At 38.4% G+C, this 24,667-nt stretch overlaps 1 protein-coding gene across 1 annotated transcript in view; it reads left to right on the top strand.

The window, feature by feature from the left end:
- Lipj (lipase family member J) overlaps positions 1 to 24,667 on the top strand; it is a 136,714-nt gene that overhangs the window by 22,178 nt on the left and 89,869 nt on the right. The window contains exon 10 of the mRNA XM_045151393.1: positions 764 to 835. Within this exon, the coding sequence (XP_045007328.1) occupies positions 764 to 835 (72 nt within the window). The remainder of the gene's footprint in view (positions 1 to 763; positions 836 to 24,667) is intronic.

Below are 24,667 nucleotides of genomic sequence, written 5' to 3'. Positions count from 1 at the left end.
ATAAAACTAAGAAATTCCCTAAGGAAGAGGAAGTGAGAATTATCTGTAGGAATGAATAATGAAAAACATTAGGGTAGATCCATCCTCCATTCCCAGTGACGCCAGCCACAGGGGAGAAACAAAGGAGCAATACTGGAGTTACAGGGGAATAAACCTTCTCAGAAAACAGCAGATTTTCAATAAAGCAAAAGGTAAAAGCCATTCAGAGAAGATGTTTAAGATATTTGGTTGTTGATAAAATTCCAGTAAATCGAATTTTAGGGGATAAGAATATTTGAGAGGAGTTTGAATAATAAGAAGACGGAGCCTTATTAGATTTAGAAATTCCAAGAATATAGGATCTGAGGGTCTGATCTTGTGAAGAAACCACGAGTAAAATACACATAATCATACTGATACAGTTAGACTCAAAGAAGACAGTGAGGCTAAGCGTATTCAGGGGTGATGCAAAGATATATTTTCAAGATTTTTAAGACAAGGTTTAAAAATTTTTTTTTAGGTATATGTGGTCTTGGATACAATGCAAATGGTCATGCTTGATTTCTGTTGAACCTGAGGTTTCTAGGAAGCCTCAGGTAAAAATAGAGGCCTCCTATGAGTAATCAAATGCCTTGGGAATGTATGTGTTTGTGTACAATACCAGTACAATACCAGTACACCTGTATAATTATCTGTGTACCCATTCTGAAGGGCCAAATGTACAATAATCACCTAACTTGTTTGTAATGAATAAATGAGTATGTTTAATTTGGTTTTCTTTCAGCTGCTACATTCTCCGTACTTAAAAGCTTTTGACTGGGGCAGTCCTGATTTGAACTTAGTTCATTTTAATCAGGTATATAGTTGTACATAAAGTAAATTCTATTGCACTTGTTAGTTGGTTCCAATGACTTTGTTGTAGATCACAGATCATCTGTAAATCTCCAGAGTGTAAAAACAGTGAAGAAGACCAGTAGATGACAGTGATGTTGATTTATATTCATATTGTCATATCCAAAGTAAGCAGTAGTTTTTCATGTAGTTAACAACATATATCCTGCATAAGCCTAGAGAAGTTGACCAGAAGTAGAAGGATTCATCATGCCTCAAGAGAAAAAAAAAAGACATTGTGTTTAAAATAAATATAGCTTTGTATATAGTTGAATATAAACAAAATGAATAAGACATTTCTTGACTCTAATACCAGTTAGTTTGTTTGGAAGATAGGACAAATGGATGTAATAGCCACAAACAACTTAGAAGTTGATGAAAATATGAGATAAATTTTATAATATGATGAAAAAGTTTGAACTATCAGAACCCAAGTCTGTCCATTACACTTTTAAGCCACAGTTAAATTTCAAGCCCATTAATATAGTCTGCTCAAATGTAAAAGTTTGAAGTAGAATTTGAAGATAAAATTTATTGACATCACATTTGACTTTGATATTTATAATTTATTAGTAAGAATAATGAAAGCACTGTAGACCAGAAAATTTTTAAATATTTTATTTATTTAGTCAGTTAGTTGAGAGAAGGATAGAGAAAGAAAGAGAAAGGCAGATAGAGAAAGAGAGAGAATAGGCACGTCAGATCCTCTAGCCACTACAAAGAAACTCCAGACATGTGTGCCACCTTGTGCATTTGGCTTATGTGAGTACTGGGGAATCAAACTTAGGTCCTTAGGCTTCACAGGCTAGTGCCTTAACCACTAAGCATTCTCTCCATCCCCGACCAGAAATTTTGATTACAGTAGTTTTATGCCTTTACTAGTCATACTAAAGTAACCTCTGTGGGTATATTTGAATACTCAGAATCGGACTAAACTACACATTTATGCATAAGAATATAAGATTTCGGGCTGGAGAGATGGCTTGGCGGTTCAGCGCTTGCCTGTGAAGCCTAAGGACCCCGGTTCAAGGCTCGGTTCCCCAGGTCCCACGTTAGCCAGATGCACAAGGGGGCGCACGCATCTGGAGTTCGTTTGCAGAGGGTGGAAGCCCTGGCGCACCCATTCTCTCTCCCTCTATCTGTCTGTTGCTTTCAAATAAATAAATTAAAAAAAAAAAGAATATAAGATTTCTTCCTGATAAACTTAAACTCATTGTCATTAAATGCTCTACTTTATGTCCATTAATGTTTTGTTCTAAAATATACTTTATCTAACTTTATCTAGTGATAACATATACATCTAACTTTTATGCATATTAGTAATGTTATGTGTTTCATGTATCTTTTAGCTCTAGTTATTTAGCTTGTATGTTTTAAGGAAATTTATATAGATTTCTGTGTTTTATATAACTTTCAGTATTTCTATTTTTAATTATGGTCTACCTAGCCACCTTATTTAATGTGATTATTGATATGCCAGCTTATAAATTGCTCTATCCACTTTACATATCCTGTATAATTTTCTACTTTTTAAATTTATGCATTATTTTAGATTAATGTTAAGGCTTAATATTATCTTATTGAGGATACTTTTAAATTATTTTGAGCTTTTAATAGTTTACAACATGGATCATTTACTTATCTAATCTATGCTCAAGTACCAATCACATGTTTAAATATACATATATATATCAGAATTATAAAAATAAATTGCCATTTCCAATCCATTGGCATTCGTGCTATATTTGCCATGCCACTTCTAAGTGTTCCTCAAATTACCTTATTATTATTTTCTTAAGGAATCATTTATCTTTTTTTTTTTATTAGTTTTCTATTCTGCAAGTACAGGCAGTTTGGTACCATTATTAGGCTCATCCATGACCTACCCCTCCCCCTTGGGCCCTCCTTGTTGAGGTAAATGGGTCATGCATTGTGGAGTTAGCCCACAGTTACTGGTATGATAAATGTCTCTGCATATCATGACCCAACATGTGGATCTGACATTCCTTCAACCCCCTCTTCTGCAAAATTTCACTGAGCCATGTTGGGTTCATTTTTGGTCTGCTTCAGTGATGAGGTGTTGGGGGCCTCTGGGGCTCTGGCTCTCTGATTTGGTAGGAGTTGATTTTTCTCTGTGTTGGTCTCCTTCCCCCTTGTGCTGGTATCCGGTTCATCAGGAAAACAGCATCCTTGCTTGTTTCGCCAATTTTCCTTAGTTTCAGCTGGGGCCCTTTTTTTTTTTTTAAATTATTTATTTATTTATTTATTTGAGAGCGACAGACACAGGAAGACAGAGGGGGGGAGAGAGAGAGAGAATGGGCACGCCAGGGCTTCCAGCCTCTGCAAACGAACTCCAGACGCGTGGGCCCCCTTGTGCATCTGGCTAATGTGGGACCTGGGGAACTGAGCCTCGAACTGGGGTCCTTAGGCTTCACAGGCAAGAGCTTAACCGCTAAGCCATCTCTCCAGCCCTAAAAAAAATTTTTTTGTTGTTTATTTATTTGAGAGCGGCAGACAGAGAAAGGGACAGAGAGACATAGAGAGAGAGAATGGGTGCACCAGGGCCTCCAGCCACTGCAAACAAACTCCAGACGCGTGCGCCCCCTTGTGCATCTGGCTAACGTGGGTCCTGGGGAACCGAGCCTCCAACCGGGGTCCTTAGGCTTCACAGGCAAGCACTTAACCGCTAAGCCATCTCCCCAGCCCCGGCCCTTTTGAGGTATGATGGGGTGGCTCTCTTCTTAGGATCTGCATCCATCTGAAAAAGAGAAGCAGATTCTCCAAGGGAGAGTAAGTTAGCACCAGGACAAATGAGATAGCCCTTACTTGTTTTTATACAGAGTTTAATAGGTGTAGGCCCTCTTGTACCCCATGATTGATGATAGCTTGATATTGGAGAGTGGGCTTATTTGGGTATGGTTCTGACTTGTTTCCCAGCTCCAGCTATGGGTCCTGTACCACTGAGGGGATCAGTTAGCCAAATCAAGAGCAGTTGGTTCCCCACCATGGCTGTGTGCCACTATTGCACTTGTGTGGGCATCACCCCAGGTTATTTGCTGCTAAGTTGGTTGGACCATGAGTTGCTTGGACAGATATTGGTCGTTTCCCACAGTCGCCCATGTAGCACCTTCTGGCACTAGACATGCTGACTGTCTGGAGACTAACTCTCTCCTGGCTTCCAGCCATGCCATTTCATTTTACGTGTCAGCTGCATATGGTGTCTTCATCAATAGTGTCTTACCACTAACCTTTGGTGGGTCATCAAGTCCTTTGACAGAAATCTGTCATTCTTTTAGAAAACCTTGTAGGTTTCTCTGATCAAAAGCTCATTGTGGTTGATAGCCCCATGCTGGTACTGGGAGTTACAAGTCAGTACCCCCTAAGAAAATGAGGAAAAAAGGTAACTAATATATAGTAGTTAGAGAGGAGGGAGAGTGAGAGGGAGAGGGAGAGGGAGGGAAGATGTAGAGGGTTTAGGTTAGACTTGATCCTACCCTCTCCAGTGTCTTGTGGTTCAGGTGTTTCCTGTAAGGGCCTGGTGAAGGTTCAGCCTTTTGGTCTGCCTTTTAGGAAGTAGAATTTTATGGTACCATTGCTGTTTGGGTCTAGCTTAGTGTTTCCCATCCCTTCGATGTCCTCCCTTCCCTCCCCATCCCTCCTAGTGTCTAGTCCATGAGATGCTTTCTGGGTGTGTAAGGTATCTTGGATATATTAAGGTTAGGTGCTGTAGATGAGTGAGACTATGTGGCAATTTTTTTTTTTTTTCTGTGATTGGGTAAGTTCACTGAGAATGATCTGTTCCAGGTTCACCATTTTTCCTCAAATTTCTTTGTGTCCTTTTTTCTTACTGCTGTATAGAATTCCATTGTGTAGATATACCACATCTTAGTTATCCATTCTTCTAGTGATGGACATCTGGGTTAATTCCAAGTCTTAGCTATTATGAATTGAGCCAATGAAAAGATGGTTGAGCAAATCTCTCTGGCCTGTGGTTTGAAGGTTAGGGTAGATGCCCAGGAAGGGAATAACTGGGTCTGTTGGTATCTCTATAGTCAACTTTTTCAGGAGTCTCCATATTGCTTTCCGAAGTGGTTGTACCATCCTACATTCCCACCAACAGTGATGAGTGTTCCTGCTTCTCCACAACCTTGCCAGCATTTATTTTCATATGTTTTTTTGATGTTTTCTATCCTTATTGGGGAAAGGTGGAATCTCATAGTTATTTTAATTTGCATTTCTCTGATGACTAGAGATGATGAATATTTTCCTAAGTGTGTTTTTGCCATTTGTATATCTTCCTCTGTGAACTGCCTGTTCATCCCTTTGCCCCATTTTGTGAGTGGGGTGTTTGACTTCTTACTGTTTAGATTTTTGAGTTCTTTGTAGATTCTAGAGATTAGGCCTCATCACTTGGATAACCCACAAATATATTCTCCCATTCTGTGGGTACTCTATTGGCTTTGCTTATTGTATGCTTGTCTGTAAAGAAACTCTTCAGCTTTATATGATTCCATTGGTTGAGTGACTGTTTAAGATTCTGAGCTACTGGGGTTTTGTTCAGGAAGTCTTTTTCCATTCCTATATTATGGAAAGTACGTCCTAAATTTTCTTCCAGTAGTATTCGAGTTTCTGGTCTTATATTGAGGTCTTTGATCCATTTGGATTTGAGTGTAGTGCATGGTGAAATGTGTGGATCAAGTTTCAGTTTCCTGCATGTGGTTATCCACTTTGTCCAGCACCATTTGTTGAAGATGCTGTCTTTTTTCCAGCCTATATTGTTTGGGCCTTTGTCGAACATCAAGAAGCTATAGTTGCTTGACCCAAAGTCTGGGTCCTCAAGTCTATTTCATTGGTCTATACTCCTGTTTTTATGCCAGTACCATGCTGTTTTTATTACTATGGCTTTGTAATATAGCTTTAGATCGGGTATGGTGATGCTACCAGAGGTATTTCTTTGGCTGAAAATATGTTTGGATATGCGAAGCCTTCTGACTTTCCATATAAAATTTGAGATCATTTTTTCTATCTCTGTGAAGAACACTGTAGAGATTTTAAGTGGAATTGTATTAAATCTATATATAGCCTTTGGTAGGATTGTCATCTTCACAATGTTAATTCTGCCTATCCAGGAGCACGGGAGGTCTTTCCATTTTCTCAAGTCCTCCTCAAGTTCTTTTTTGAGTGTTTTTATGTTTTCGTTGTATAGATTTTTCACTTCCTTGGTTAACATTATTCGAAGGTATTTTATTTTTTTGTTGCTATTGAAAATGGGACTATGTCCCTTATTTCTTTCTCTGTATCTTTGTCATTTGCATATAAAAATGCTACTGATTTTTGTGCATTGATTTTGTATCCTGCTACTCTGCTATAGGAGTTAATCACCTTCAGGTGTTTTGGGATGGAGTCTCTCGGGTGTGTTACATATACAATCATGTCATCAGCAAATAGAGGTAACTTAACTTCTTAACTTCCAAATTGTATCCCTTTTATTTCCTTCTCCTGTCTTTTTGCTTGAGCTAGGACTTCTAGTACTATATTGAAAAGCAGAGGTGAGAGAGGACAACCCTGTCTGTTCTTTTTTTTTTTTTTAATTTTATTTATTTATTTATTTTGAGAGTGACAGACACAGAGAGAAAGACAGAGAGAGAGAGAGAATGGGTGCGCCAGGGCTTCCAGCCTCTGCAAACGAACTCCAGATGCGTGCGCCCCCTTGTGCATCTGGCTAACGTGGGACCTGGGGAACAAAGCCTCGAACCAGGGTCCTTAGGCTTCACAGGCAAGCGCTTAACTGCTAAGCCACCTCTCCAGCCCTCCTGTCTTGTTCTTGATCTTAATGGGAATTCCTCCAGTCTCTCTCCATTAAGTATTATTTGGGCCTTTGGCGCTTTGTATATTCCCTTTATTATATTAAGATATGCACCAACCATGCCAATTCTTTCCAATGTTTTGATCATGAAGTGACATTGTATCTTGTCAAAGGACTTTTCTGCATCTATTGAAATGATCATGTGGTTTTTACGTTTAACCTTGTTTATGTGGTATATTACATTGACAGATTTCCATATGTTGAACCACCCTTGTGTTCCTGGGATGAATCCCACTTGGTCAAGGTGGATGATGTTTTTGATGTGTTGTTGGATTCGGTTTGCGAGGATTTTGTTCAGGATCTTTGTATCTAAGTTCATTAGGGAAATAGGCCGGTAGTTTTGTTTTCTTGCGGCATCTCTGCCTGGTTTTAGAATTAGGGTGATACTAGCTTCATAAAAGGAGTTGGGTAGCTTTCCCTGTTCTTCAATTGTGTGGCAAAGTTTAAGGAAGTTTGGTTTAAGTTCTTTCATGGAGGTTTGATAGAATTCAGCTGAGAAGCCATCTGGTCCTGGACTCTTCTTTTTGGGGAGGTTTTTTAAATTACTTTTTCAATCTCCATGAGTGTGATGGGTTCATTGAGGTGATTAATCTGCTCTGTTTAGCTTTGATAGATGGTATATGTCCAGGAATTTATCCATCTCCTCCACATTATCCAGTTTTGTGGAGTAGAGGTTTTTGAAATAAGTTCTGATGATTCTCCCAATTTCACTTATGTCTGTTGTGATCTCTCCTTTTTCATTTTGAATTTTGTTAATTTGAAGCCTCTCCTTTATTTGCTTGATCAAATTGGCCAGGGTTTTGTCAATCTTGTTTATTTTTTCAAAGAGCAAGCTCTTTGTCTTGTCAATTGTCTTAATTGTTTCCTTGGTTTCCAATTCATTAATTTCTGCTCTGATTATAATTATTTCCTTCCTTCTGGAGCTCTTTGGGTTGGGTTTCTCTTATTTTTCCAGTGCCTTTAGGATGATGGTTAGGTTATTGATTTGGATCTTTCTATCTTTTTTATGAAGGCATTGAGTGCTATGGATTTTCCCTTGAGGACTGCCTTCTTTGTGTCCTATAAGTTTTGGTATGATGTGTTCTCATTGTCATTCAATTCCAGGAATTTTGCAATTTCCTTTTTTATTTCATCCACTATCCATTTATTGTTTAAGAGTGCTGTTCAGTTTCCAGGTACTGTTGGGATTTTTGGTGGGTCTTTTGTTGTTGACATCTAGCAATATAGCATTGTGATCTGATATCATGCAGGGAATAATGTCAATTTTCCTAAATATGTGGAGGTAGTCTTTGTGACCCAGTATATGGTGTATTTTAGAGAATGTTCCATGGGCTGCTGAGAAGAATGTGTAGTCTGTGGATTTGGGGTGGAAAGTTCTGTAGATGTCCGTTTGGTCTAAGTGATCTATGGTTTTGTTGAACTCTCTTACTTCCCTGTTGAGTTTCTGTTTGGATGATCTGTCTCTTACTGATAATGGTGTATTGAAGTCTCCAGCTATGATGGTGTTGGTGGTTATTTCTGTTTTATTGTCAAGTAGGTTTGTTTTATGAACTGTGGTGTCCCTGTGTTTGGTGCATACAGATTTATGATTGTAATATCCTCTTGATGGGTTGTTCCCTTTATAAGTAGGAAGTAGCCTTTTTTGTTTTTTTTTTTATTATTTCTGGTTTGAAGTTTATTTTATCCAATATTAATATAGCTACACCTGCTTGTTTCTTATTCCCATTTGCTTGGAATATTGTCTTCCACCCCTTTACCCTAAGGAGGCGTCTGTCTTTAGTGGTGAGGTGGGTTTCTTGAAGGCAGCATGTTGAGGGGTCTAATTTTTTGATCCATCCTGTTAGCTTTTGTCCCTTGATGGGTGAATTAAGTCCATTAATATTTAGGGTAATGACTGTGAGATTTGATTTGATCCCTGCCATATTGTGGTGGTAGATGTGTGTTGGTGTTTTCATGGGCTTTGAAGTTTTTTGTGCCTACTCTGGGTTTGTTGTTGTGATCTGCTTCTTGTAGGCATTTGAGTTTGGTTATTTGTTTATTCTTTGTGGAAAATTTCCTGAAATAATCTCTGTAGTTTTGGTTTTGGGTTCATATAATTGTAAAGCTGAGTTTTGTCATGGAAAGTTTTTCTTTCACCATCTGTTATGAGGGTTACTTTGGCAGGGTAGAGTAGTTTGGGTTGGAATCCATAGGTTCTCAGACTTTGGAGAGTTTCACTCCAGGACCTTCTAGCTTTCACGGTTTCCATTGAGAAGTCTGAAGTAATTCTGATGGGGTTACTTTGAAAGTGGTGTGCTGTTTTTCCCTAGCTGCTTTTAGGATTTTCTCTTTGGGGTCAATGTTTAGAGTCTTAATGATAATATGTATTGGAGAGTTTCTCCTTTGGTCCAGTCTGTTTAGAGTTCTGTTGGCTTCTTGTATCTTGATGGGCCTTTGTTTTAAGAGACTGGGGAAGTTTTCTTCAATTATTTTGTTAAATAAGTTCTCCATGCCTTTGGTCTGAAATTGTTCTCCTTCTGGTATTCCAATGATTCTGATATTAGGACGTTTAAGTGTATCCCACAATTCACTCATGTTCTGTTCACAGGAACTTTTGAATTTACTGAAGTTGTTGAACTCTCGAACTGTTTCTTCCATCTTGTGTTCCAGATCAGAGTTTCTATCCTCCACTTCGCTGACTCTATTCTTGAGAGCCTCTAGAGAGTTTTGTACTTGTTCAATTAAGTTTGCATTTTCTACTACTTTTCTATGTATCATTTCCTTTGCTCTGTCAAGCTCCCTTTTCATATCATTTTCTGATTTTCTTGATGATTCTTGGAATTCATCCTTGCATTTCTTTATGTCTTCATTTAGTATGGCCAGCTGACTTTTAAGGTCCTTTCTTTTCTTCACGCTCCCTCAAATCTATTACCTCTATTTGAACTTCTTCCATCTCTTATCAATATGTTCTAGCTTAGTGATGGTAGCATCCACACGATTATCGGCCCTTTGTTGCTTTCCTGAAAGTTCTACCAGTAGGTTGGTCAGGGTTGCATTGTTCATAGGTTCAATTGGATGTTCTGATCCTAATGACTCTTCTATGTTTTGGTTAGATGTATTTTTCATTGAAGGACTGGGTGATCTAACTGGATTTTCTTGCATTTGATTTTTCATGTTATTTCTTTTGTGCTGTGGTCTACCCATGACAGTGTATGGGCATGTAGGTGGGTGGATCAGCCTGGGCTCTACTGCAATGGGAATCTGAGGTGGCCTGGGCAGTTGCCTAGCAGCCTGGGCTTTGGCTCCCACTGGTCAAAGCTGCCTATTTACTGCCTGACAGGGGTGCCAAAGTTGCCTGAATTCTCAAGCGGTGATGTGCCAAAGCTGCCTGCATTTGAGCTTGGAGGGGGACTGAGGTACCAAGCCCTGAAGCAGCCCAAACTCTGGCTGGGAACCCTGGGACTGGGCAACAGTCTGTGCTCCTCTGCCACAGGAGAATGGGGGATGGCTGAGGATGGTGCTGGATGGGGTGCGGGACAGGGTGACACCACAGGGTGCAGTGATGGGTTGAAGGACAGGCGCGGGATGGGGGTGGGATGGGGCTCCACAATGGGCTGCTGGACAGGCATGGGATGGGTGCAGGATGGGGCCCTGCAATGGGGCACAGGACAGGGCACAGCAGCGGGGTGCCCAGCTATTTGGTGGAATGGGTGTTCTACCCACCTGCGAGGGGATCCGTGATTCCCTGTCCCCCCCCCAGCCCTCCCACTTACAAGAAGACCTAGAAATACCTTAATGTCATGCCTATCTTTCCCTGGGATTTGCAGCACAGCTAGAAGGTCGCAATCTTGGCTGGAAATCTCATTTATCTTTTAAAGTACAACTAAAAACTTTTGATTTATATTTTTTCTGGCATTCATCACATCTGTAACCAACATATTTTTCTTTTACCCTGAGGTCTTATTTTATCATTTCTTTAATTATTAGAAATTATTTATGTTTTCCTTTGGGTATTGAAATATATTCTCACTGGATATGTAATCAGGTTACATATTTGTGATGGTTACCCCCAAATTTAAAGATAGTGCTCCATCTTTCTTTCTTGTATTACTTTATACAAGAAGCCTGCTCTCCATATTGCTACTTGTTCTATTTGCAATGTCTTTTTTTGTATTCTTTCAGATTTTTTCAATCATTCATTAAAAAATAAGATGCACTATTTATAATTTTGTTTTTGCTTATTTATTATATTTTATATGTTTTATTATTATAATTGCTTTAAAATTTTCTGTCTATGGTTAAGCTCTGTTTTTTAAATTCTGTATTACTGAAAAGTCTTTCATGTTTGTCTCTTCCTTTTCCATCACTACAAAGTCTTTCCTCCATTTCTGTATCTATAAGTCTTTCTACTGCCATATCTTCAATTCGTATTCTTTCCTTCCTTATTTTATTACTTAAGTATGGATACTTTCAGCTCCAGAAACTCTGTAGACTATGTTTTTCTCAAACTGTACTGAAATGTTGCCTTCTGAACCTAACTGGAGACACATGCACTGTATTGCAGTCAGGTTCGCATTGCTAGTAGATATCGCACAACCAAGAGCAGCTTGTGGGGAAAAAGAGGTTAATTTTGGCTTACAGAGTCAAGGGGGAAGCTCCATGATGGCAGGGAAAACAATGGCATGAGCAGAGGGTGGACATCACCCCCTTGACAACATCAGGTGGACAATAGCAACAGGACTGTGTCAACCACTGGCAAGGGGACACTGGTTATAACACCTGTAAGCCATCCACCAACAATACACTGCCTCCAGGAGGCTTTAATTTCTAATTGCCATCAGCTGAATTCAGAATATCCAAGTTTACAGGGGACACCTGAATCAATGCCAGTACTTCTGATAAATCATTAACGGGAACTCCAGCCATCTCCTCTTTACCAGGAAATAATTCTTAAAGAAGACATGCCTTAATAAGTATCACATAAGACAAAACAAAATTTTCTTAAAAAGAGAGAGAAAACATATCCATCCCATCAGACATAGCAAACACAGCAAAGGCACACACAGAATATGCAGCAACAGCCCACCATGACACATTTACAACTTCACAGATTCCCCAACAACAGAAAACCAAGATACTCAAGTAGTTTAAATGTCCAAGAAAGAAGACACACTTTTACTGTTATAAAATATCAATGACCACATAAAGACTCAACTCAGCATACAAAGTAAGGAGATTAATCAGGACCTAGAAAAGACATTTAGCAATCTAAAGGGAATGGACAATAACTTGTAGGAGAATTTCAAAAACCTGGTAGAGAAATTCAACAAGGGATATTGAGATAGGAATAGAAGTTCAAAAAATGAAATAAGTAGCCGGCTGTGGTGGTGCACGCCTTTAATCCCAGCACTTGGGAGGCAGAGGGATTGCCGTGAGTTCAAGGCCACCCTGAGAATGTAGAGTGAATTCCAGGTCAGTCTGAGCTAGAGTGAGACACTACCTTGAAAAACAAAACAAAAAAGTTTGAAATATACATTATAGAATATTATATATAAAATATGGGCTTTTAAATTTTACATGGGTGCTGGGAGACGACAGCTCAGTAGGGAACAGGGCTTGCCATGTAAGCATGAGGTCCTGAGAGGGCTAAAGTTAAATCCCAAGCACCCACATAAATAGTTGGACATGGGGCTGGAGGTATGGCTTGGTGATTAAGGCATTTGCCTGCAAAGCCAAAGGACCCAGGTTTGATTCACCAGGACCCATGTTAGCCAGATGCACAAGAGGGTACATGTGTTTGGGGTTCATTTGCAGAGGCTGGAGGCCCTGGTGCGCCCATTCTTTCTCTCTCTCTTTCCCTCTTTATTTGTCAAGTAAATATATAAAAATATTTTTAATAGTTGGACATGACCAGGTGTGATGGCACATATCTTTAATCCCAGAACTCTGGAGGGAGAGGTAGGAGGATCACTGTGAGTTCAAGGCCACCCTGAGACTACATAGTGAATTCCAGGTCAGCCTGGACTAGAGTGAGACCCTACCATGAAAAAAAAAAAAAAAAAAGTTGGACATGGTCACAGACATGTTGGCCTGAAATCCCAGTCTTATGGGGGAGTGACAAAAGGTCAATCCCTGGGGCTCGCTGGTCAACCAGTGACCAAAACTGGCAGCTCCAGGTTTGGTGAGAGACTTAACCTCAAGGAAACAACCCTGAAGTGTGGTAGAGGAGGACCCTTGCATTGTTTGCTGGCCTCTGCATGTGTGTGCAGAGGGTGAATACATTCGCTTATACACATGCTTAGGGCACATACACTATGCCACACATATTGCACTCACATACACCAAGTTTTTAATGTGTGGTGCAACTGCATGCATATTTATGTTGTGTAACGTGCATGCAGAAGCCAGCGTGCTGTACCTGGCTTTTATGTGGGTGTCAGGGTCTTCTCATTTGCACAAGATGCACTTACTGAGTTACTATGCCACCTGTTTATAAGCCCCATTTCATGCAATGCTCATAAAATTCTCATGAGCCTACAGTTGCACATGTGGTGCAGAACTAAGAAGGGAACTTGTCTATGATTATGGTGCATTACATGACAGACTTGATTCAGAGAGTCTTTAATTAGACCTCAATTTTTAAAAAAAGCCTCTAAATTCACCTCACACCAAATGAGAACCACATTATCTAAGACTGGGAAGCCAATAATAGAGTTGCCAAAAATGCTTCCTGAGGTAGAAAGATCAAAATATAAATGAATTTGTTTAAGATAATTGACCTGAGTCAGTTATGCCAGATTTTTCTCCTACTTGAGGCAAGGTAATCATGTACACTTTTTTGTTTTTTAATTTTTTTTTTAAATTTTTTATTTCAGAGCAACAGACCCAGAGAGAAAGACAGATAGAGGGAGAGAGAGAGAATGGGTGCGCCAGAGCTTCCAGCCTCTGCAAATGAACTCCAGACGCATGCGCCCCCTTGTGCATCTGGCTAACGTGGGACCTGGGGAACCGAGCCTCGAACCGGGGTCCTTAGGCTTCACAGGCAAGCGCTTAACCGCTAAGCCATCTCTCCAGCCCTCATGTACACTTTTATTTGTTTTTCTCTCTGTTTTCCTCTATAAACACAGCAGTATCCATATGCTAAATAAAAAATGGAATGTAATGGCTATATGTACATCACCACAGCTACCAAATTTTACATGTTAAATATTTAAATGTACTTAAATAAAACTACTTTTTGAAAAAGTGGGTGAATTGGAAAAATGACTAATTAGTATTCAAGGAAATGGAAAAGTAGATTATGATGACTTTTTATGTTCATTGTGAAGTATATTGATAATAATGAAATTCCTAAGCTATTTTCCCAATCTTAAAAATAATCATGAAGCATACCTAAAATGAACCCAACGTGACTCAGGGAAATTTGCAGAAGAGGGGGCGGAAAGAATGTCAGAGCCACACACTGGGTCATGATACACTGATACATTGCCTCCTACTCATAACTGAGGGCTAACTCCACAATGCATGACCCATACACCTCAATAAGGAGGGGCCTGGGAGAGAAGGGAAGAGGCTAACAAGGTCACCAACTTGGCTGTATTCATTGAGTACATCTAATTAATAAAAATTAATTAATTAACAAAAATAAAATTTAAAAAATAATTAAAACATAGATATTTTAGTGAAATGTTTTCACTCTAGCTTTGAAAACATATTTAAATATTAAAAATTCTTGTGCTAGAGAAATGGCTTAGAGGTTAAGGCACTTGCCTGCAAAACTAAAGGACATAGGTTCTATTCCCCAGGACCCACATAAGCCAGATGCACAAAGGGGCGCATGCTTCTGGAGTTCATTTGCAATGCTGGATGCCCTGGCACACCCATTCTCCCTCTCTCTCTCTACCTGCCTATCTCTCTCAAATAAATAAACATAAATATATTAATAAAATTAAGAAATACTTCTCACTGTTTTATAGAAAAATAATTAAAACAACGCAGAATTTTCCACGACCTAAAAGCCCAGAATTCGTTAAAATTTGACCTAGGCACAAGCCCAGATACCACTGCTGCTGTCCCCATCTTCTGTCCATAACCAGCATCTGCCAGAAAGTAGGCCAGGCTGTTGCTGGAAGACTGGAAACCCATACTGTGCTGCAAATACACTATTGGCTTGGGCATCAGAGAAACCACGTGCGTTGTAATGAAGAGTCTACTGAAAATTACAATATAAATTTTCAAGTTACCCCAAATGCAAGACAGACCATTTTGCTTTTAATTTAAAGGGGTATGTTAAGACTTCATTATACTGGTTTTTTTTTTTTTTTTTCATGTAAGGTCTTGCTCTAGTTCAAGCTGACCTGGAACTCACTATGTAGTCTCAGGCTGGCCTTGAACTCCTCAGCAATCCTTGCATCTCTGCCTCCCAAGTGCTGGGATTAAAGGATTGTGTCACCACATCTGGCTACAACTTCATTATATTTATGTTATATCAATCAGTATTATTCCATATTCATTAGGGCAAAAGAATTGTCACTACTATGAGGATTAGTCTTCCTCCTGAATAACCCTCTTCATCTATAGGGCAGTTTGAGCACTTTTTACAAGCAAAGAAATTTATACATAATTAGGAAGTTCTTGCATAGAAATTTATTTGACTGAAGATACCAAAAGTTTCAATTTTACTCTCATGTAATCCCCTAGTTTACTAGAATCCTTTTTTTTTTTTTTCCATGTGGAAATCAGTAAACTGGGTGGATATAAACATTTCCAGTCATGATATTGTAGTATTCATTTGGATAATCCCACTAGAAAAATCATCCCTCTACAAAATATTCAGTTCAATGAATTAATTTAAATTTTTTAGTACATGTTATTTTTAAAATATATTTTTTATTTATTTCAGAGACAGAGAGAAAGAGGTACACACAAAGAAAGCGAATATGTAGCCCAGGGCTTTCTGACATGGCAGCTACTCCAGTGGCATGCACCACTTTGTGTACCTGGCTTTATGTGGGCACTAAGAAATCAAACGTGGGCCCTCAGGCTTTGCAAACAAGTGCCTTTAACCATTGAGCAATCTTTTTAGCCCCAGAGCATGGTAATTTTTATTTGTGTATATTTATGCCTGTGTGTGTTCTGAGTGCAGTCACATGTGTGCCACAGTACATGTGTGGAGGTCAGGGGACAACTTTAGGTGATCAGGCAGTGAAACTGTTAAGACGGAACACAGTGAAAATATAGTAGGTCCCATGCACACCAATGTTATATGAATTCATGCTGTATGGCATGCCTGAAGGGATGCTTTTTGAAAGGGATATTGTTTTAAAATCAAATTAAAAGATTAATTTTTAAAAGTCTAGTATGTTCCAAACTCTTGCTTCCCCATTGCCCTTGTGACCTCTTCTGTATGAACTTCCCACTTTGTTATGACACTTGACATCACATGCTTGTAGAGCCAGTCACCTACCATGCTCTAATGTCTCCATAACTGCAAACAGACTGACTTGTTTTTTTATTTGAGAGCAACAGGCAGAGAGAAGGAGGGAGGGAGAGAGAGAGAGAGAGAGAGAGAGAGAGAGAGAGAGAGAGAGAGAGAGAGAGAGAGAGGGAGGGAGGGAGGGAGAGAGAGAGAGGGAGAGAATGGGCGCGCCAGGGACTCCAGCTGCTGCAAATGAACTCCAGACACGTGTGCAACCTTGTGCATCTGGCTAATGTGGGTCCTGAGGAATCCAGACTTGAACCGAGGTCCTTTGGCTTCACAGGCAAGCACTTAACTGCTAAGCCATCTCTCCAGCCTCCAGACTGAATTTTTTTTCACAGTATATATAGGTTGAGGTATTTTGTTAAAGCAACACAAAATATATAACATTGCTGTATATTAATGTCCAAAGTAAAATTTATTCTTATAGTCAAAATATAAAAGAAAATAATGCTAGTTATAAATAACATTTGGTGACTGCATATAATATACATTTTTAAAACAAATTAAATGTGTTATCTCTCATTACTTATTATAACATTTCACTCTGGTGAGCCTAAGCATTAAGCATTAAAAGCTGGATCTATATGACCTTGACCATTTTCATCTCATACCTCATCTTTAACTTATTGTCTCCGGAACTCTAATCTCTTGCAATAATTACAATAATTGATCTGTTACAAGTAGTGACTTTGTCACTTCTATAATTGCTTTGCATAAAGTTGGCCCCTGTTTGGGGTGCATTTCCCTATATATTTGTCTTGCTGGTTTATTTGTGCAATTCATTTCAAGACCACCTCTTAAGAAAAACCTTCCCTGGCCATGCCACCAAAGTAGGCATTCTCAGACTGTCCACTCACTGTGCTGGTTGTTCTTATCTATTATTTGCTATAATGTGAAACAGTGCTTCTTTTTTTAAATTTTTATTTATTTATTTATTTTATTTACTTATTTGAGAGTGACAGACAGAGAGAGAAAGAGGCAGGTACAGAATGGGTGAACACAAAATGCATGTGCCCCCTTGTGCATCTGGCTAACGTGGGTCCTGGGGAATCGAGCCTCAAACTGGGGTCCTTAGGCTTCATAGGAAGTGCTTAACTGCTAAGCCATCTCTCCAGCCTGAAACAGTGCTTATTAATTATATAATATTTCATATGTTTACTTGCTATAACATATACTTTATGTGTCTATTTTCTTGGTTTTATTCTTTCTTACATCCCTGTTGTATATGAAACTGCCTGTGAAAATAGGGAACAAAATGTTTATGTAAGGGTAAATAGAAGAAGGGTGGATTAAGGAAAGGAATATAATGTAACCATGTGTGAAAGGAGTTATGATAAAAGCCCAAAATAAACTCATTCACAAGATCATAGTTAAAGCATAGGCATACATTTCTCCTTCTCTTGAAAAGGCAGAGCCAAGCATCAGGGTCAAATCTTCAGAGTTATGACAACTTTGTGTACCATATATTTCTTTGGGCTATAGTGTGTCTATAATTTTTCAGATTATAAAGGGATTATTGTGAAAATCTCTCCATTTATGCTTTAATAACTGACATGTCCTTTCTGCATATTTTACCTAAAGGATAAATTCACCATATCTTTGAATTCCAGTCAGTTTTCCTAAGGGGTTATTTTTATTTAAAAAATAATTGATCGATCACAATATGCATAGTGCTTCATACTGTGCAGAATTATCAACAATGTCCTTTGGATTCAACAGTTGGCATACTAAAAGAAGCATAGACATATCTAAGAGAATTTTGCAGCTTGTTAAACAATAATCAAATGAGTAATGAAAACTCCTACCAACGTTGCCATCTGTCTCTAAATATGTATTTTGCAAAGTGATATTACGAGCTGTTGCAAAAGAGTACATGTAGGTAGGGAGAAAACGAAGGTAATACAGAACTTGAAAGAAAAATGTCCACATGCCCCGAGGCATGGTGAAATGAAATGCTCAACTACTTTAGTTAAAATGAATGTAGCTGGAGTCAGGGCAATAGAGGATAATGCTGCCATCCATCAACAATTCTGGGTACCTATTATGCTTAGCAAACAGTTATCATTGACAGAGGTCAAGCTATACAGCCTCACTAAACAAAAAAGATATCAAAGTGAATGGTGGAATACAATTTAATATGTTCAAATGACAGACCATGTGCATCTTCAAAGCTGAGTAAGTGGTCTAGAACTCACAGTTCTTCCTTCACCTCCTTAATGCTGGGATGGCAGTCACCCATAATGCCTGGCTGAGTTTTAATGGTGACATAAGAGGGTAAGGACATTTCATTTTCCTGCTGGGCATAGAATCACCTCACTTCACAAATATATAAACTATCTTTCCCAAGCTTTTGATCTGTTTGATCCTTTAATCTGTTTTACGTTTTATGACAGAAAAAGTCAGATGTTCCTAAATGTAAGTTCTAGGTATTTGTAAAAAGCTTTCCATCCATAGAAAAATTATAAATAGCACTGTAGAAGGACAATGTGTATTATCCAGTATATAATCACATAAAATACTTTTCCATTTTTCTCCACATAGTGGTGTGGGGGAATGAAGCAATATATTGAATTTGTACATTTATATATTTATATACTTATTTGAAAAGCAAGATAATGCTCATCATTAGCTTAAGCAACTATGATAAAACTTGTACAGTAAAAAGAGCAAAGAGTTTAAGTGTGTCCATACACAATGAAATTAATAACTTCACCTCTACTAAAGGCATGATCTATAAATTTATAGTTTTATCTATTCATTTATTTATCTATCATCTACTTTTTAAATTAATTTGAGTTCATTGTTATACATGTTTTTGAGATAGAGTTTCTCTCCAGTCTAGGCTGACCTGGAACTCATTTTAGAGTTCCAGGTTAGCCTGGAACTCACAGCAATCCTCCTGCCTCTGCCTCTCAGTGTTGGGATTAAATGTGTGCACTATCATGTCCAACTAATTCTTATATATTTTAATTTACAAAATTTAAAGATATTAGCTACAAGATAACATTTCATTAGAATATATTATGTCACTAAAAGACATCATATAAAGTTCTAATTTAAGAGCAGTAACAAATTTGTATCTATTGAAATTGCATTAAAAAGATGATACGATTCAACTATACAAGGCTAGATGAGGCTCAAATGGTCTGGCATTTTTGTGATTTTAATACAGGCAAGTTTGAATAGTGAGAAAGGCATTATAAAAGCTGTTGTTAAAAACAAAAACCAGCAAGTTATAGGCTAATGCCTGAATCACCTCTCAGGATCTGGCCATTCCAGCCACTTCTATGTACATGAGGGTGTTTCTGGGTTCCTGGTTGGCAGAGAGTATAAACCAAGTATCTCTTTACTTAGTTTTGTTGAGACGATCCCCAAGAGGTTCTGACTGAGAGTCCTACTGCATAAAGCACTAGCGCTGTCTCCTTTTGAGGTGTTCACTCAACCACCCAAAACTGCTCCCTGATGGAAAAATGAAATCTGTGGCCATTTTCTGAGCGGAATGAAACATGTACATTTCTCCAAATAAGAACTGCTAATAATTCCATCTTTCACGCTTTTCTTACATATAACATGTGACTGAATTTCATATGGTATCACAAAATTAAGGTTCACCTACTATTTAATATCTCGCCCACAGATTTTCTTTAAATTTTACTTTAAAGGGACAAATGTCAAATTTTAATTATTTTTACATGGGAACATTATTCAACCTTCATTTTATGGGTCACAAATGCTACTAAACTTGTCTTGCACAACCTGTAACTGACCCACGAAAGACAGGAAATTACAAGCTATCATCCTGATGTTCACTGAGACATTATTATTCCACCTGTGTTTATAACTTGGTCTCCATCTGTGATAATTTTATGTTAAACTGTAAGAAGGCTGCCCAAATGTTATGCAACTGGCAGCATCATACTCAGCTGCATCGCCATCAGCTGCGTCCAGCTCGACTAAACAGCCAGGGAATTGGATTTCATCATGCTTGACACTGCCTGATAACATTGGGCATTTTTTTTGAGGCTTCTACATTATTCAAATCACCTTCTACTTTTTTTCTCTCTAAATCTGTCTCCATCTTGAAATAGCTCCTGAGATTCATGTTCTTCAGCATGAGCATTCCCACGAGATACAGAGTTGTGGTGTTGGCAGGGACATCTATTATTCATTCAGCAATCACTTGAACAGCTAAAAAGTTCTTCTGCATATTATTTTTGTGCATTTTCAGTATAATAAACTTTGTTTGAAAAAAATACAGTCTAGTAAAAAATGTTCATGTTGATGTAAATTGTCTATTCAATTTTCTATCAAAAGTTGCCCCTTTGGGCTGGAGAGATGGCTTAATGGTTAAGCACTTGCCTGTGAAGCCTAAGGACCCTGGTTCAAGGCTTGACTCCCCAGGACCCACATTAGCCAGATGCACAAGGGGGCGCATGCGTCTGGAGTTCGTTTGCAGTGGCTGGAGTTCCTGGTGTGCCCATTCTCTCTCTATCTCTCTATCTGCCTCTTTCTCTCTCTGTCTGTCACTCTCAAATAAATAAAAAAAAAAAAAAAAAGTTGCCCCTTTAAGAAGGTTGAATGTCATGGCACAACAAAATGGACGTTTTTTGGTGTGCATGTTGTATGCATGAGATGAGTGTGCACGTGTCATATTGTATCTGTGAGAGGACAATGTACCTGTGTCTTTGTCTTCCATCTCTTTTGAGCCAGGGTCGCATGGTGTTCAGAGCTGCTTATCACGAGGGTAGCTGGCCCCTGATCTTCCAGTACGTTCTCTTCTTTCTGTCTTGCATTTCCTCTTAGGTGTGACTGGGATTTAAAAACCTGCCACAGTGTCTGGCTTTTTACATGAGTTCTAGAATTCCAAACAAACGCACTCATGGTTGTGTAGCAAGCACTTATCCATGACTCATCTCTCCTGTTCCCTCCAAGTTGATATTTTCTAGAAAATGTTAATTATGTGTAACACAGCTGAAGTAAACTATTAGGTGCATGTACTTTCTACACAAATATAAACCTTAATGTGGTTTAAGATAAGACTTTATTATTTTTCTTACGTTATCTTGGAAATACATATGATAATTCTGGATCAAATTTATAGTTAATATTTATATAGAAATAACTATATCTGTTCCCACAACCCCCATTTTCTGTCATCTGGAGTGATTTGCTAACAGCCACATGACTGCATGCACTTGCATAGAGGGACTTTGTAGTGTTTTGGTGGCACAGCTCCATTATTAGTCACTGGTAGTATATTAACAGGACATCGGTTTAGTTGCAGTCTGCAGTCCTGAAGGTGGGAAAGAAACCTTACAGGTTCTCTCAGAATATAAGTTACGGACTTCACAATCCAGAGTATTTCCCTGTTTAAAATGAGCAGAAAGTCCTGGGAAAAGCAAGGAAAAATTCATGACATCACATTAACACATTTGACTTCAGGGAATAAATTTTATTGGCCTATAAATGGAAATAGTTAATAATATCCTTTCACTTACAAGACTTGCCTTTTCCTAGACACCCTCATTTGTGTGCTAAGAAAGCCTTACTATCACATTGTTCAACACTGAATAGTACCTTGATTACTTGATTATTAGTTAAACATATTTTCTTGACTTTCTTTCAATGAGACAAGTAGCTTACTCTTCATGTACTGAGCACAAACAAGCCAGGATACTGAGCTTTAGGGCAGGTAGCACAGGTTGTGCAAACCCACATTCTTCTGTAAATACTCTGCATGTGAAATACTAACCACAGGCTCTTTGATTTGAACACTTGGATCCAACAGGGTTTCACGTTTTGGGAGGATGTGGAATCTTATCACCAGAAACTAATAAATCTACCTTACAATATACTCAAGATTACACGTTCCGTTTTGGTGTGTATGTTGTATGTACGAGGAGGGTGTGCACATGTCACGGTGCATGTGTGAGAGGACAAAGTCCTGTGTCTTTATCTTCTACCTTCTGTAAGCCAGGGTCTCATTCTGTTCAGTGCTGCTTATCAGTAGAGTAGCTTTAACTAAAGTAGAAATAAACTTCACATATAATACTTGTGTACTTAAATCAATATTGTTATATTTCCAGGAATGTATACTCACTATCATTAAATATAAATTATACCCGGTTAGTGAACGACAAATTACCCTTTGTTCTCCTTTTCCTTCTCTCAGTACATATATATTTATGCATATCAAGTGATATGTTTCTGTTTTCTGTGACCTTTTCCTAAATGGGCAATTGCTGCACTTGGAGTAAGCTTCCTTTTCTTTATGAGAAGTCACATGTTGCATAAGCGATCCATTCAAACACACATCATCTGTATTGGTGATCATTGCAACTTATCAGATACTGACATATATTTTCCTTACAACTTCCTTCAAATTTTTTTGTTCTGAATATTTTCAGGCATTGAACATCAGTAGGCAAGATAAACAAAATAAGGACACATGCTTCTCCTAACTCCATAATCTATTCCTCTGATATGCTTTCAGGAATGGGAGTCGACAAGTTTTTCAAAAGGTATAGCTATAAAATGAGTCACCCCAAAGGTTACAAAGTTACAATGTGAACAAAGTGACTGTGTTAGTTACCTTTGGGTTGCTCTGAGAAACAATGGGAGGATCAACATATGAAACAAAGATTGGTTTGGATCGTGGTTTCAGAAAGTTTCAGTCCATCACAGAGCGAACATAAGGCAGCGGGAGCCTGTGGCACTCTCTCCTCATCTGAGACAGACCAGCAAGCACAGAGCAAGGCCAGGTGTATTTACCTCTAAAAGTGCACCCTTGGTGTACTACTTCTGAAACACAGACCCCATCTTTTAAAGATCCCACAGTCTCCCCAAATAGTATAACCAGCTGGGACACACACGTGTGAATCATAGGAATGTGCAACATGTTTCAGATTCAAATTCTACTAGTCACTTTATAAAGAAATCCTCTATAACTGAACGAAGTAAAAGTCTGAATGATATCTTCAATACATACAAACGGTAAAGCATCAGCAGTGAAACGATGTAGAATTACCCATTAATTTACTAGTAAATTACAAATAGGTAATTAGGTCAAAATCAGCAAATTTAATAGTGAAAGCAAATGCCAACAAATATATATATACTCATATTTCCTATAAGGGTATAAATTACAATAATATCTATGACAAAAGTTAGTATTACTTGCCAAAATGAAGATCTATATTCCTTCTGTAGAAATTTCATCACATATATATGCAAGACAATAATATTTCAAACAGACAACTAGCAGTGGGTATACTTATTTCATATGTTGATCCCCTGATTAGTCATGAGCTGGAATCTTTGTCTCACAAGCTGCAAAGTTGATGTAATGGGAGGGGGACCTTTAAAAGTCCGAGCTTCATGAAAGGTAATAAGATCCCACAGATTTACTGTCATGCACAGATGAATGGCATTCACAGAAATAATTAGGTGGCCTTGGAGAGGATAGGTTCTTTACAGAACTTCTTGTTGTAAAGAACCAAAAGGAAGCCTGGCTTCTCCTGACCTGATTCCTGTCTCACTCTGTGATAAGCTTAACTCCTGTCACTGTGATGCTATGGTCCATGAGGACCTCACTATGGCTTAGAAGGTGTTTCTGTCATCTCTCAAGGCTCCAAAAATATGACTCAAATGATCTCCCTTACTTTAAAAAACATGCAAACTCATTTATAATGAAGTAAATATGCAAATTCATTTACAATGAAATATATATGCATATATGTAAACATATATGTGTGTGTGTGTGTGTGTGTGTGTGTGTGTGTGTGTGTGTGTTATTTAGGCTTTCATTTGTGTGACACATATTTGAGAGAAAGAATTTTAAGAAGAAGGGATTTTTTGAGACAGATTTCGAAGGCTTGCTTTACTGGCTGGCTTGTTTGCTCATTGCTTCTGGGCAGGGGTGAGGCAGAACATCATTGCAGGATGGTGTTTCTGGACAGGCTTGCCAATTCATAGTAACTTGGAACAGACTGACAGGCATCAGGGTAAGTAAGTCCTCAGGGTCACACCACCTGTGACCTACTAACCCCGGTGAGATCCATCACCTTAAGTTTGAAAATGTAATGGCACTTGATGGGAAGTAGGCCTTCAATACATGTGGCTCTGATGATTTTATATAAAAAGCATTAATATCTTTCTTAGTAAAATGTAAATATTAAGAGTGGAGATAGTCTCTCTGTTGTTTACTACTACACACCTACTATATATGGAAAATTTTCTGACAACAGGACCAAATGCGTATGAATGGATGAATGAAAAGTAGAGGGAATAAATGAACAAATTACTCTTTTAACCACAGATGAAACAAATTCATAGTATAAGCCAAGAACTCATCCACAAAACTTTATACTTAAAACATAGGTATCACTTTCTTTTTAGGAAGAGTTGAGCAAGCCAGATATCAGAATTGTGACTCTTTTGACTTCTAGTATTTTTCTGTGACAAATGTATTT

Source organism: Jaculus jaculus, chromosome 1 (assembly GCF_020740685.1).
Source record: "Jaculus jaculus isolate mJacJac1 chromosome 1, mJacJac1.mat.Y.cur, whole genome shotgun sequence".
Lineage (NCBI taxonomy): Eukaryota > Metazoa > Chordata > Mammalia > Rodentia > Dipodidae > Jaculus > Jaculus jaculus.
The sequence above is the reverse complement of the archived record's forward strand: the minus strand, read 5'-3'. Positions and strand labels throughout refer to the sequence as shown.